The sequence below is a fragment of the Pseudorasbora parva genome, chromosome 2, assembly GCF_024679245.1.
Source record: "Pseudorasbora parva isolate DD20220531a chromosome 2, ASM2467924v1, whole genome shotgun sequence".
NCBI classification, from domain to species: domain Eukaryota; kingdom Metazoa; phylum Chordata; class Actinopteri; order Cypriniformes; family Gobionidae; genus Pseudorasbora; species Pseudorasbora parva.
The window spans coordinates 6390005-6403671 of record NC_090173.1 but is presented as its reverse complement, the minus strand read 5'-3'; the positions used below and the strand labels follow the sequence as shown (position 1 = coordinate 6403671).

The following is a 13667-nucleotide window of genomic DNA, read 5'->3' as shown; positions in this document are numbered from 1 at the left end:
GTGGCCCTGCGGCCTCGTCTCTGTGGTCTAACAGGCCATGTGGCCCTGCGGCCTTGTCTCTGTGGTCCAGCAGACCGTGTGGCCCTGCGGCCTTGTCTCTGTGGTCTAGCAGACCGTGTGGCCCTGCGGCCTTGTCTCCGTGTGGCCCTGCGGCCTTGTCTCCGTGCGGCCCTGCGGCCTCGTCTCTGTGGTCTAACAGGCCATGTGGCCCTGCGGCCTTGTCTCTGTGCTCCAGCAGACCGTGTGGCCCTGCGGCCTTGTCTCTGTGGTCTAGCAGACCGTGTGGCCCTGCGGCCTTGTCTCTGTGGTCCAGCAGACCGTGTGGCCCTGCGGCCTTGTCTCTGTGGTCTAGCAGACCGTGTGGCCCTGCGGCCTTGTCTCAGTGTGGCCCTGCGGCCTTGTCTCTGTGGTCTAACAGGCCGTGTGGCCCTGCGGCCTTGTCTCTGTGGTCTAACAGGCCGTGTGGCCCTGCAGCCTTGTCTCCGTGTGGCCCTGCGGCCTTGTCTCTGTGGTCTAACAGGCCGTGTGGCCCTGCGGCCTTGTCTCTGTGGTCTAACAGGCCGTGTGGCCCTGCAGCCTTGTCTCCGTGTGGCCCTGCGGCCTTGTCTCTGTGGTCTAACAGGCCGTGTGGCCCTGCAGCCTTGTCTCCGTGTGGCCCTGCGGCCTTGTCTCTGTGGTCTAACAGGCCGTGTGGCTCACTCACGGTGATGAACTGACAGACAGCATTGAACAAACACTGAAGGAAGCTGGACCTGATTTAAAACACCTTATAAAATCATGTGGCGGACGGTATCATGTGTTCAACAACACACAAATTTGTGACCGCGAACAGGTTTTAGAGTTCCTGGATAAGGTTGATGACATGTTGCCTGAGAATGGAGATAAGCATTACACCAGTGACATGTTTGAGCATGTGGAAGAAATGCTGAAGAAGAGAGAGGAAGAGCTTAGAAAGGAATACGGTCAGATGATACAGGAATTAATAGACACATTTGCTAAAGAAAAGACCAGACTGGAGAAGAACATTAGACAACTGAAGGAATCTGGGCAGACAAAAGACCAGAGAATTAAAGAGCTGCAGGAGAAACTGAGAGAGAAGGACAGATATTATAAAGAGTCGGTGCGTTTTTATGAGCTGAAACGCAAGACTGTGAGACGGGAGGTGGAAGAGACACAAGTGGATGAAAACATCCCAGAAATCAGCAGAAAACTACGAAAACTTCGAGTCTGACATTCTCAGGGATTCAAACAGTGGATTGCCTTCACTAAACAGTAAATAGGAACACTGCGCACCAAAACAGCAGTATGCGTGCAAACGTGAACCACTGTTTCTTCTTGCTGCATATCTTATTACTGCAACACATTTCTCCCTGCAGATGAGCTTGAGTGCTTTGTTTTTTTTTTTTTTTTTTTGAAGCATTTCATATTATGGTTTCTTTTGTGCACTGAAAGATTATTAAAAGTCTATCTTGTTCTCTCATATCCATCATATCTTTGTTGCCCCATTAAATGAGCAAAATATTTGACTACACTGCAAAAAATGCTCTTATTTAGGATGGGGGGGGGGAATCAAAATGAAGTGAGTTTTTATCTGATAATGGGTTAAGAAACAAGAAAGACAGAAGTTTGGGACAGAAACAAGAATTCAGTCAGAAACAAGATTATTTCTCATCCCATTGGCAGATCATTTTGCTTGTTTTAAACAAAAACTCGCTAAATTTTTATTTTATTTTCAACAAAACAAAACAAGGGAAAATACCATGCCATTTTACGTATCTAAATGCATCTTCATTTAAGTCTTTTTAGATATTTAGACTAAACAAGACAAAAATACTAAGAAGAGCTTTTTTTCAGTGTAATATTTTTAATGTTTTACACAATTCAGTATTCAGTAAATACAAATAACTGAATAATTGGTAATGATACATTTTATAAGTAATTCTTGGGCTTCAGCTTTCGATGGTAAACTCTGTAGACAGTTGTCCACATAGAAACACCTGTCTACTGAATTCCTGACGACTTCTCCCTCGTTACTGTGATCATGCACGTGTTTTTGGAGGGCAAATGTGGCACAAAAAGGAGAACATGTGGTACCAAAAGGCAGAACCTGCCACTCATAAACCACAGGAGGCGCATCACGACAGAGGTTTCGCCACACAAATCGAAGAAGGGACTTATCCTCAGGCAGAAGGCATACCTGGTGAAACATTGCTTTTATGTCCCCACTTATCACGATGGCATGCTCTCGAAAGCGAAGAAGGACCCCCAAGAGCGATGGACCAAGAGTCGGGCCAGGGAGAAGAGATTCCCCTTACGGAAAAAAAGTATACTTCAAGTGAATTTTATGAAGTATACTTAAGTAATGTTCAAGTATATTTATAAGTAAACTTTATGTAGTAAGTATACTTATGTCAATATTTACTAGTAGTAAACTTGTAAGTGTACTATTTTAATACCGCTTGGGACTAAATTGGCCCACTTGAAGTATATAAAAGTATATGTTTAAGTGTACTATAAGTATAACAGTAGTAAACGTTAAGTGCACAACTAGTTCATAATTTTGTTTCTCATTTGTACTGCAAGTGAACTTATGAGTATACTAGTAATTTACTATGTAATACTTGTAGCAATGTTTTAGTTTATGAAAGTTCACTTTGACATATACTCTCAGTAAACTACTAGTTCAGTAGTTTCATACTGCAAGTTTACTTTAATTGAGCTCAACGTCATACTTGTAGTTTACTTATTATATATTATTTTTGCTCTTTTAGTGTACTCTCAGTAAACTACTAGTTCAGTAGTTTCATACTGCAAGTTTACTTTAATTGAGCTCAACGTCATACTTGTAGTTTACTAATGATATATTATTTTTGCTCTTTTAGTGTACTCTCAGTAAACTACTAGTTCAGTAGTTTTATACTGCAAGTTTACTTTAAGTGAACTCAACGTCATACTTGTAGTTTACTAATGATATATTATTTTTGCTCTTTTAGTGTACTCTCAGTAAACTACTAGTTCAGTAGTTTCATACTGCAAGTTTACTTTAATTGAGCTCAACGTCATACTTGTAGTTTACTAATGATATATTATTTTTGCTCTTTTAGTGTACTCTCAGTAAACTACTAGTTCAGTAGTTTCATAAAGTTTTGCACTTTAAGTACACTATTATGTTCCTATTAAGGTATTAATTATTATACTTTAAATATACCTTTAATTGCACTTTAAATTATAAGTAAATTCTTATGTACATTATCAGAGGACTACACAAAAATTCACATACTCAGAATTATGAACATGTTATCTTTATAAAATCAATAATTTCAAACAAATCTATTGTATAGGATTCCACATAAACTTAAAATAACAACGACACTCACATTTATTGTCCAGTTCAAAACAAAACAGTAAACACAATGTTTAAGGTAGGGTCATACAAGAGATCAGTTCCTAAAGAAACCACAAATCCAAACAATAATTGTTCAAATATATAACAACAAAATGCTCCATTCAGATGGCCTTCTTTGCAGTAGCTTGCTTGATGTAGCTTTCGTTGTTGCATTTTTTTCTTATGATGCGTCTCACATCTTGCATGGTGATGTCAGGGAACTTTGACAGAGCATGGTCTGTGAGTTAAAACACACACACACACACACAATAACTTTTTTTCTGTCACCCAAAATTCATCATCCAGAATTAAAACAAAACAGTCAAAGTAGCATGTAGTGATATGCAATTCAATTTTGTGAAAACTAATGCAATATTTTCTATATTTACCAACAGACAGCTGAAATTTCCCTTTAAATGTCTAACTTTACACATATAAATTTTTTTCACGAAACGTTTTGAATGTTCCATGTTGGAGGTGACAGTAATTTAACACAATCAATGTCACCTCCAACGTCGAACATCATTTTGAAAAGTAGAAATGTATGAAAAATGTATAGGAATTTATTTTCTTTTAAAATGAAATTTCCCTTAAATTAAATACACTCACCAAATATAGCATCAAGTTTTGTGCTATCAAGCTGTGGCTTTGATTCCACATCTTTGTGTGCCCCTGACTGTCTTCCTGTCAAGCTGGAATGAGACAGGGTTTCCCTTCCATAGACAAGTACGGCAAGGTCCCCAATGTATACTGACGGATTTGCCATCCGCAGAGAGTTAAGCTTTCGCTTGGGGACCTTGACATTACATCCTGGCATGAGAAACACCTGAAAAATAATTGTCAGTTTGCAAGTGGTTATACATTGTTGTTAGACACTAATCTAATGAGATGATAATGAAACACATTCCCTGGGATATATATCTATTCATAATCTGTGCATTAATGCAAAAAACAAAGTTAATATTCCCCAACCAAATAGGAAATATGAGAGACATTTCCCAATAAAATGAACTGGGTGCGGAATGCTCCTGTGCAATGTAAGATCCTGTCTAAATCCTGTCCACACTCCTTTTCCACAGCATTGAACATTTCATTGGGAAATATGGGAATGCTTCCTCTATTTCCTGTGGTCAGGCAATATTCATAATAATCACTTATCACGCACATTCACCATGCAACTGAATATGCAGATTTTTCAGGTAATGTTTATATACTGACAAGTTGATTTACTGGGACATTGTATAATCACTTTCCCACATGGACCGTAACACTTATATGCATGTACGGTAGTTACCATATCATCAGACAACACTTGAGGAGAAACAGATGCAGAGTCTACTGATGTTGAAGCTGTTGCAGAGGTGGATGCATGAGGTGCAGTCTGAACTGTTATTTGTCCAATCACTTCTTTCAACTGCGTCACTACCGTGGGAAGCTCTGTTAAAAGAATGGGTATATAAATGATTATAAGGAAAAGGCCTTATAACTGCATGTTGACACAAATCCCCTAAATAAATTACTACTCACAACAAAATGTTTTTTTTTTTAAACCAATTAAATATTATTCCAAATAAATACTCATTGACTGATTAAATTGTTGCCATTCAACACACTTATTTGTGCTTTGTATAATATTAAAATGGTTTAATTTGAGTTAAACCCTATACACAACTACTTTTTAATTATTTAGAAAATGAAAATTTGCATTTTCATTAAGTTTAGTAAAGTAAGCTCAACTTTCTGTAGTTTTGCTCTGTTAGCCATTACTGTAGAGCACAAAATGTAAACACACATTTGCAAAATCAAGTTGTGTGTTTGTGTTCAAAGGGCAGATTATTATTATTTTTTGAATTCATATTACCTCTCATGGCATCAAGTATCTGTTTAAAGTTGTCTTCTTTTAGCCTCTTGTTTTCTCTTTTAAGTTCCTTCATTTGCTGTTGTACCTTACTCCAGTTCCTGGCAAGTATGTCCTCATCTGATGATGACTCATTTTCAATAGTTGACTGGAACACAAAGAGCAAAAAGAAAAGAAAAGAAAAGAAAAGAAAAAGAAAAAATGACTGTGTAAAACAAGATGTAATGCAGCAAGTCACATAAAAGTTAAAAATTACAATTATTTTTATTACATTAAAAATTACTTAAACTCAAAATGACTTATTTAACTTCAACGTTTAACTCTTAAGGGTTTCCCTAAAATTTCCAAATCTTAAAATAATTTACCTGTAAAGAAGTTTGCTTTGCCATAAGGTCCTTTTTCAGGTTTTCAATCATTTGGTCAGCTGCCTCTTTTGGGGTACATGTCTTTTTACACTTTTGCTATCAAAATGACAATTTGAAGTCGTTCAATATGGGATTCAATTCAAATTGATTTGTATAGTGCTTTTCACAATATAATTCCAAAGCAGCTTTACAGAAATGCATGTTTGTGTTACAATAAAGCAATGTAATATTGCTTCATTGTAGCAATGGACATTTGTATTTGTCCTAGATTCACATACAGATGCTGCAGAATCTCCACATTATCTCCATACTGGTTTTATCCATGTAAATACCTGTTTTTTTGGCTGTTCATTCTCCTCTTCTTCTACATCCTCCATCAACCAACTGTTTGGCTTTGTCTTCCTCCTGAGTGTTTGTTTCCAGATGTCTTCACCCTTTATGAATTGCTCCCTTTTCTGGCAGAGATCCCTGTAGTTGTCTGTCAAAAAAAGTTGGGTGTACATTGTGAAAAACTGGGTTCTCAGCTGTTCATTGCAGTCTGTGATATGTTTTGCTTGTTTACTTATGTCTAATCCATCAAGATTAGTGATGCAAACCTTAATTAAAAGATTAAATTAAACTTACCACCAAACATTAAAACCTTTGCAGGAAAAAGGGCTGGACAATTTTTCTTTTTTCTGCCTTTTTCCCACTTCACGCTCATCCATCCATCTTCCTCCTCGAGTGTGGGACATTGTGTTATAATTTTGGAAAAAAATTTCTGGTCTTCAATACTCATCCAGTCAATTTTACCAACTTCCACACTCTTATCCTTGAAATAATAAATTGCAAATGCCATTGTTTAACTGCTGTGAGCGAAAGACGTTTTATCTTTATTTTCTTTTTGCTTTGAGGTGTTTGTTGCTGACAACAGCTTGGTGTTAATTAGGCAAGAGCTAAGATTCAGGTGTGCGCGAACGGATCACGTGACTAAATATCCGTGGACGCTTCCAAAATTATTATTTTTTTAAATCGGAGATGCATTTTTGTTGATGCAGGTGCTTGCAACATAAATAATGGCTAAGCGTTCTGGACCTTACAAAAGATACTTGGAAGATGATTCGGAAAGAATTCCAAGGAGAACCAGGTTCAGATGGATTGAAAATGACATTATGGTAAGTCATTTTTATTTTTAACATCGACATGAAATCCGAAGTTAATATAAAGGCTACCGACAAATAAATAAATAAATAGTTTGCCCTGGAGATGGAGAAGAGGATCATTCCATGTTCACAAACATTGTTCGCTAAATGTCTTGAGAACATATGGCTATTGAATTGTATTTTTGAAATTCAATTTAAAATATACCAATAAAATAAACAAAGTTCAGCTGTTTGCTCGTTACCTTTTTTGTAACACAATCTTTCCCACCCAAATTACACCCTGAAAACATCGAACCTATTAGGTCTTAAAATTTTCGGATAAACCTCAAGGGTGAGCAATATGGATCTTGTAATCTATTATTTGGCTGTAAAAAGCAGGATCATTGGGCCTCATTCACACCAGCAGAAATAATTTGTGTGTAAATCGTTCGTAAAGCCGCTCTGACGAAAATGTTCGGATTCATGTAAATATTGCGGAGTCCGGGACGTCACCTATAGAAGAAAAAAAAATCTTTTTTTTTTCCAATACGTTCTCTCAGTTTATAAACCGTGATCACAAATTCTCTTAAACTGTTCCATCGGTTTAGCAAACCGTACCCACGAATTTATAATCCGTGCGCTCAGATGTGCAAACCGTAGCCTACCCATAGCCTACCCTCGTTTTTAAATCCGTTCCCACAAATTCACAATCCCTACACACGGGTTTGTAAAAACTGTTGGCTACTTACGGATTCATTTAAGAACAGCAAAATCCCAGGTGTTAACGAATCTTATTGTTTTATTGTGTATTATTCATCAAATTATATTACCTGCAGTGGTTCTCTGGAATACAACGATTTAATAAGAATTTTGTTTGTCAAAATCTTGTTTAATTGTAATAATCTTAGCACTTAATTATTGCCTATAATAAACCTGCTTGACATTGTGTAGAATGTTTAAATAAATAACAACTATTATTATTTAGCCTATTGTTATTTTTTTAAATGTATTTATTTATCAATTAGGCTTATTTTTAAATTTATGATTATAATGGGTGCACATAAAACAAATTATCATAAAATAATTAATAATTAATTAATTTTTTACAGTTTTAGAAATGTTTATTTAGTATTAATTTATAAATTTAATTCATTCAATAAATAAAGATTATTTATTTACAATAGCCTATGCATCGCACCAGGTGGCCTGGTTGAATCTGCCGCAAAGATTGGAGGCGGGGTACAAATCCGTGAGTTGCCTATTGTTTTCACAAACCCATGCTTAGGCCTAAGGATTGTGAAAGCGTGTGCAGACTGCGCACGGATTGTGAATTTGTGGGAACGGATTTAAAAACCGAGGGTATGGATACGGTTAGCAAAATCTGAGCGCACGGACTGAAAATTCCTGGGTAGGCCTACGGTTTGTTAAACCGAGGGAACAGTTTAAGAATTCCTGATCACGGTTTATAAACTGAGGGAACAGATTGCAAAACCGTTGGCATGGATTGTTTTTTTTTCTCCTATAGGTGACGTGCGGGGCTCCGTATACCTGGAGCCCCCAACATGTCATGCAGTAAAAAACTAGTAGGCTAAATCATGCGCACGATTTATAAAACGAGGGAACGAAATATGATTGCATTTTGGGGGGAAAAGCCTACTCAAAGAAGAATGGTTTCTTTCTTACTTTATTCATAATTTTTATTGAATTTCAAAAATACTAATAAATTGAGTATGTTCTCATCAAATTATGTTTCCACATAAGGATGCAATAACTTGAAATGGAAGGGCAACACAAACATAAAATAAAATGAATTTGCCTGCATCTAGGCTATGATATCTAATGAAATTCAGCACCATCTATTTACACAATAGATTGTCTGTTACAATCAATATCCCTGTAGGAGGTGACTGTTTCAAAGGAATCTCCATGTGATGTGCAACAACACTGATTCTAATAATTATTTGGCAACAATTATAATGTAGAATTCATTTAATTTCAGAAACGTTATGTATCCTCTTTGGTCTTGTATTTGGCTGAATTCATGGCCCTTTTTACTTTTTAATTTATTTTAGGCTACTTTATAAATTGCTAAAACTATCAAAATAATGTTAAAAGTATAAGGAATTTCCTTGACATGTCATCCTTCCCATTTTTTTAAAGGATGAGGATGATCAAGACAATGGGGATGACCAAACAAACACAAAAGACATCCTGAGTAATGCGTCCAGCAGTGGCCCTGACAAAGTGGACAAAGACAGATCCTTCAGTACCAGTTTATTTTGTGCTGACATTCAAGAGGTAAATACACAATTATACACATATCACACATATCTTTCCTTTGGTTAAATACCTTTTTCATTCACTGATAATATTTCCTTTCATTTCATTTTTTTCATTTACAACCTGTAGAGTGAGGAAGACCTGTCAGATTCTGAAGGAAACATGCTTGATTCTGAAGATGAATATTATGTGGAAAGAGAAGACTTGATGGAGGGTACTAGTGGAGAAAACGCATCTGAATTAACAGTGGTATGTAGTACATTCTGTGACACAGTGTTTTCGTTAGTGTAACAGTTCACGTAGACCTGTTTGGCCAAATACGGAAGTGAATTGACAGACACAAATAGAGTATTCTGCATTACCAACCCATGAAAGCACAAATATAAACTAATGACAATATTGAGACCATAAAAACAAATCATTCCTGGGCAATTCAAGAATGTACCAAACCCTGTTATTTTTATTTTTTATACCCTGTTATTTTTATTTTTTATACCCTGTTATTTTTGGTTTGCAGCTAGGATATGATAAAGTGATTTAAAATGAAAAGAGTGAAGCTATTTTGTGATTATCGAGGGTAAATATTTCTAGGAAATATACCCAAGAAAGGGAAAGAAAATAAGATGGACTGATATTCCTGATCATTCTGCTGCTGCTCACATTTTTAAATATTTTGTCTCTCTGTAGGGGATTGAAGATATAGCCATTACTGGTGACAAGCCCTTGTATCCTGGTGCACCTCTTTCAAAAGGAGAAAGTGTATTAATGCTGATGTCTTATATGTTACGGCACAATTTAACAGGCAAAGCACTTACTCACTTACTGGAAATGTTTAACATAATGTTTCCAGGTCTGATCCCATCTTCACATTACCTTTTCCACAAAGATTTTGGAAGTTCCTCTAAATTTGAAGTACACTTCTATTGTGAAAGTTGTTTAAAATACCTAGGCGTCAGAGGAGACTGTCCCTCTCAATGTGACACTTGCAATTCAGAATTTGATGCCAATTCAAACCTTAAGAATGGATTCTATTTTCTTGTTTTGCCCCTGTATGCACAGATTCAGCAGCTTTTGCAAGAATATGGTGTAAATCTTAATGAAAAAACTAGAACAAGTGGGGTTCTCTCTGACATACAATCTGGTGAAGAGTATCAAATGTTATGTGACAGTGGAGTTCTTGGAAAAGATGATTTGACACTAATTTGGAATTGTGATGGCGCACCAGTATTCAAAATTTCTAAATGCAGCATTTGGCCAGTTCAGTGTCAGGTAATTGAACTGGAACCAGAATTGAGAAAAAGTCACATTTTGATGTCAGCGTTATGGTTTGGGCCAAGTAAACCATCCATGCTAACATTACTAACACCATTTGTTAAAGAAGCCTTATTATTAGAGACTGAAGGTATTGACTGGAAAGACGCACAGGGAAACCAGCATGTTTCTAAAGTGTTTGTGGTGGTGTGTAGCTCTGATTCAATGGCTCGTCCAATGCTTCGTAACACAAAGCAGTTTAATGGTTTTTATGGTTGCGACTTCTGTTATCACAAAGGTGGTAAATCCTATCCATATGATCAACCTGAACCCAAACTTCGAAATGAAAGAGATCATTTCAGTCATGCAATGTCAGCTTCAGATAATGAGCCAGTATTTGGAGTAAAAGGGCCATCTCCTTTAATGAAGCTTAGTCATTTCCAAATGATAAATGGTTTCATTCCTGAATATCAACACAACGTGTGCCTTGGAGTCACTCGGCAACTGTCCACATTGTGGTTTGATACAGCAAACAGTGAATCCCCCTGGTACATTGGCAAACAGACAGAAGAGGTTGATATGCGGCTTTTAAAAATAAAACCTCCTGTTGAGATAACTAGGACACCAAGATCAGTGAATGAAAGGAAGTTCTGGAAAGCTTCAGAATGGCGAGCATTTCTCCTATTCTATGCCCTCCCTGTACTGAAAGGCATACTCCCTGCCAGATTTTGGAATCATTTGTTTCTATTGGTGTTTGGCATATATACATTACTCCAGGATAAGATCAAGACTAGAAGTGTATTGTTGTCAGAACTGGCTCTTAAAAAATTTGTAATAGAATTTCAAAGAATATATGGGAAAGACCACATGACTTTTAATATACACTTGCTCACACATATCACACAAAGTGTGAAGCAGTGGGGACCATTATGGGCTACGTCAGCCTTTCCATTTGAATCCAATATGGGTACTCTATTAAAGTATTTTAATGGAACACAGAATGTCCCTTCACAAATAGTTAGAAAATTTATGTTGTGGAAAGAATTGCCAGAAAAGGCTAAACATACGAGTGCAAAGGTCCAGTCATTTATTAACCCTAGTTTGTGCTCTGGGGTCTATATGACCCCAAAGCACTTTTCTTTAGTTAAAAAAAATGGTTCCCTTTATCTCAGTGGAATAAAACTTTGTGACTTTTCCTAAGTTATCTATCTGTACATGCACAAAAAAACTGGGCTTGATTCGGTTGTTCTAAAGGCATGTAAAAAAATTTGTCACACTCAGGAGCTTTGGGGTCAATATGACCCCACATTGAAATGAATGGGAAAATCGAAAAAAATTTGTTTTTTATTTTTCATTTGTCAAAAAAAATATATAAATCCAGAATAAATCTGAAAATTTCCATACCACAATGAAGCCCTGGTACTAGAGCACAAATGTAAAGTGGAACGAACATGATCACTTGCACACACACATGCTCACGCACACAAACACACATAAACAAACACACAGGAGTGACTCCAATTGAAAGCATTTTTTTTTAGAAATTGACAAATAAAATCAATAATTCCAGAAAAAAATCTGAAAATTTCTACACAGAAATGAAGGCCTGGTACTAGAGCAAAAATGCAATGTAGAAAAGACATGCTCACTCAAACACACACACACACACACACACACACACATACATACATACTAACAGGAATGACTGCCATAGCCAAATAAAATCAGCCACAAATGCAGAACAAAGATAAAAGGGGTGAGACCTAATGCACACACACACACACACACACACACACACACACATACACGCAGAGAGAGCAAGGGAGAGATGAAAGGAAACTGACCCGTTCAACTTTGAGAAAGTTTACTCTGAGATCTAAGAGCTGCAACTTTGTTTTGAAAGCAAAGTAATTGTTCCCATAACATATATTCCCATACAAAAGAGGGCCAGAGCATGGACTGATTTTTGTTCATGATACATGTTCATTCACAACATTCTGAACTGCTTTTTTACCATGTGAATTATGTAATAATTTTTGTAGCTAGTTATTGCTTTTATGGTCAGTGTTCAGAATTTGATTATCAAAAAATTATATTGTTATTCAATGTTCATTCTTCACTCCTGGTCATTTATGCATATTGCTGCTGTTTTTTTATATATATATTATTAAATTAATATCTTCAAAATTCTAAAGTTAATAATTTTTTTCCACATTTGGTTCATTAAAATAAATAATATTCAACTACAATCCGATTCTAAGTCTTGTACTTTAGGTGTTTCTTATGTGGCGATTTATGTGGTATTTTGTTAAAACAGACATTTCAAAACTTATCAAAAACTACCAAAATTCTACTATTTGAAGGAATATTTATTTTTTTATGTCTTGTATAATGTTTATACATGTATAAATTCACAAAATGTATAACAAAAGTTATGATATGAGCAGTTGGCCACATCCAGTAAAATGAATGGATCTCTATTGCCCCCTATGGACAAAACAATTTCTTTCTTAAATTGTAATTCCTTCAAGTTTGTCTTTGACCAACAGATGGCAGAATTGTACAGCTAACACCTATATCAATATCCAGAAACAAATTCATTTTAATTTAGATCATGATTTAAGTATTTTTTTCATAAAAAATTGATATTTCACACGCAAGCTAATGGTATAAATGAGGATTTGTGTGGTAAATAGGTACAAAAGTACTTTGAATATCCAAAAACACAGCATTACTGTATAGATGAGAAGTGAACAAAAAAAATAATATATTATATGTAATATTAAAAATGTATATTTTTTTTACAATCACTCTTTACATTTTGGGGTCATATAGACCCCAAATGCACTGAGTGTAAACAGGAAACTAAGGACATAGAGAACTTTATTTTAATAAGCGAAGAACAGATAAATGTGAAAAAATAAATGATAGTGTCCAGGTTTTTGGGCATCCCCCATGTCAGGAAAACATCACAACTTCATCCAGGCTTGCAATTTCTAAGTTATGTGGAAATCTAAGTAACTGCTTCTGGTCTTACAGGCGTTTCTTGGTTAATGGAGTTCTGTATCACACTCAAAAATATGATCGACTGAAGAAAAGATATAACAGTGCTGCATACTTGAAAGATGGTACATTCTGTTTAATTAATGACTTAGTCATATTTAAACAAATGTGTGCCCATCAAAGCCCTGCATTTTGTGAATGTACCAAACATTGCTGTGCTTTAGTTGAGGTACTTATTAAATCTAGCAGGCCTTTATGTAAGGATTCACAAATAAATGTAGAGAGTACTTTTGTACATGAGGTTAGGAAGAATGTAAAGATCAGTGCCATCTGGCCTGAAATGATAAAAATGAAATGTGTTGTTGTTGAAACAAATGAGAATTTATACATTGCACCTTTGCCAA

The 13667-nt window shown here is 36.1% G+C and overlaps 2 protein-coding genes across 3 annotated transcripts; one reads left to right on the top strand and one right to left on the bottom strand.

Annotated features, from left to right (window-relative positions):
- The first annotated feature begins 202 nt into the window (after nucleotides 1-202).
- LOC137048345 (GTPase IMAP family member 9-like) lies at nucleotides 203-1231 on the top strand. The gene is made up of 2 exons (XM_067426471.1): nucleotides 203-241; nucleotides 686-1231. The coding sequence occupies exons 1-2, from the start codon at nucleotides 203-205 to the stop codon at nucleotides 1229-1231; spliced, it is 585 nt and encodes a 194-aa protein (XP_067282572.1).
- Nucleotides 1232-2322: 1091 nt separating this feature from the next.
- Nucleotides 2323-6539, bottom strand: LOC137091038 (BEN domain-containing protein 6-like). Of its 2 annotated transcripts, XM_067455132.1 has the most exons (7): nucleotides 6233-6539; nucleotides 5941-6086; nucleotides 5609-5704; nucleotides 5247-5391; nucleotides 4680-4822; nucleotides 3995-4211; nucleotides 2323-3623 (listed from the first exon to the last, which is right to left on the bottom strand). In XM_067455132.1, the coding sequence occupies exons 1-7, from the start codon at nucleotides 6444-6446 to the stop codon at nucleotides 3508-3510; spliced, it is 1077 nt and encodes a 358-aa protein (XP_067311233.1). In that variant the 5' UTR covers nucleotides 6447-6539; the 3' UTR covers nucleotides 2323-3507. The 2 variants fall into 2 exon arrangements, with proteins under 2 accessions (XP_067311233.1, XP_067311243.1); XM_067455142.1 differs by lacking the exon at nucleotides 5609-5704.
- Nucleotides 6540-13667: the final 7128 nt, after the last annotated feature.

Excerpts from the sequence above, each read along its gene's own strand:
- LOC137048345 (XM_067426471.1), top strand. The coding sequence starts at position 203 with ATGTGGCCCTGCGGCCTTGTCTCTGTGCTCCAGCAGACC. Across the intron at positions 242-685 it reads TCTCTGTGCTCCAGCAGACC|GCCGTGTGGCTCACTCACGG; the intron begins GTGTGGCCCTGC and ends GTGGTCTAACAG.
- LOC137091038 (XM_067455132.1), bottom strand. The coding sequence starts at position 6,446 with ATGGCATTTGCAATTTATTATTTCAAGGATAAGAGTGTGGAAGTTGGT. Across the intron at positions 5,705-5,940 it reads ATGAACAGCCAAAAAAACAG|CAAAAGTGTAAAAAGACATG; the intron begins GTATTTACATGG and ends TCATTTTGATAG. Across the intron at positions 4,823-5,246 it reads GATACTTGATGCCATGAGAG|AGCTTCCCACGGTAGTGACG; the intron begins GTAATATGAATT and ends TTCTTTTAACAG.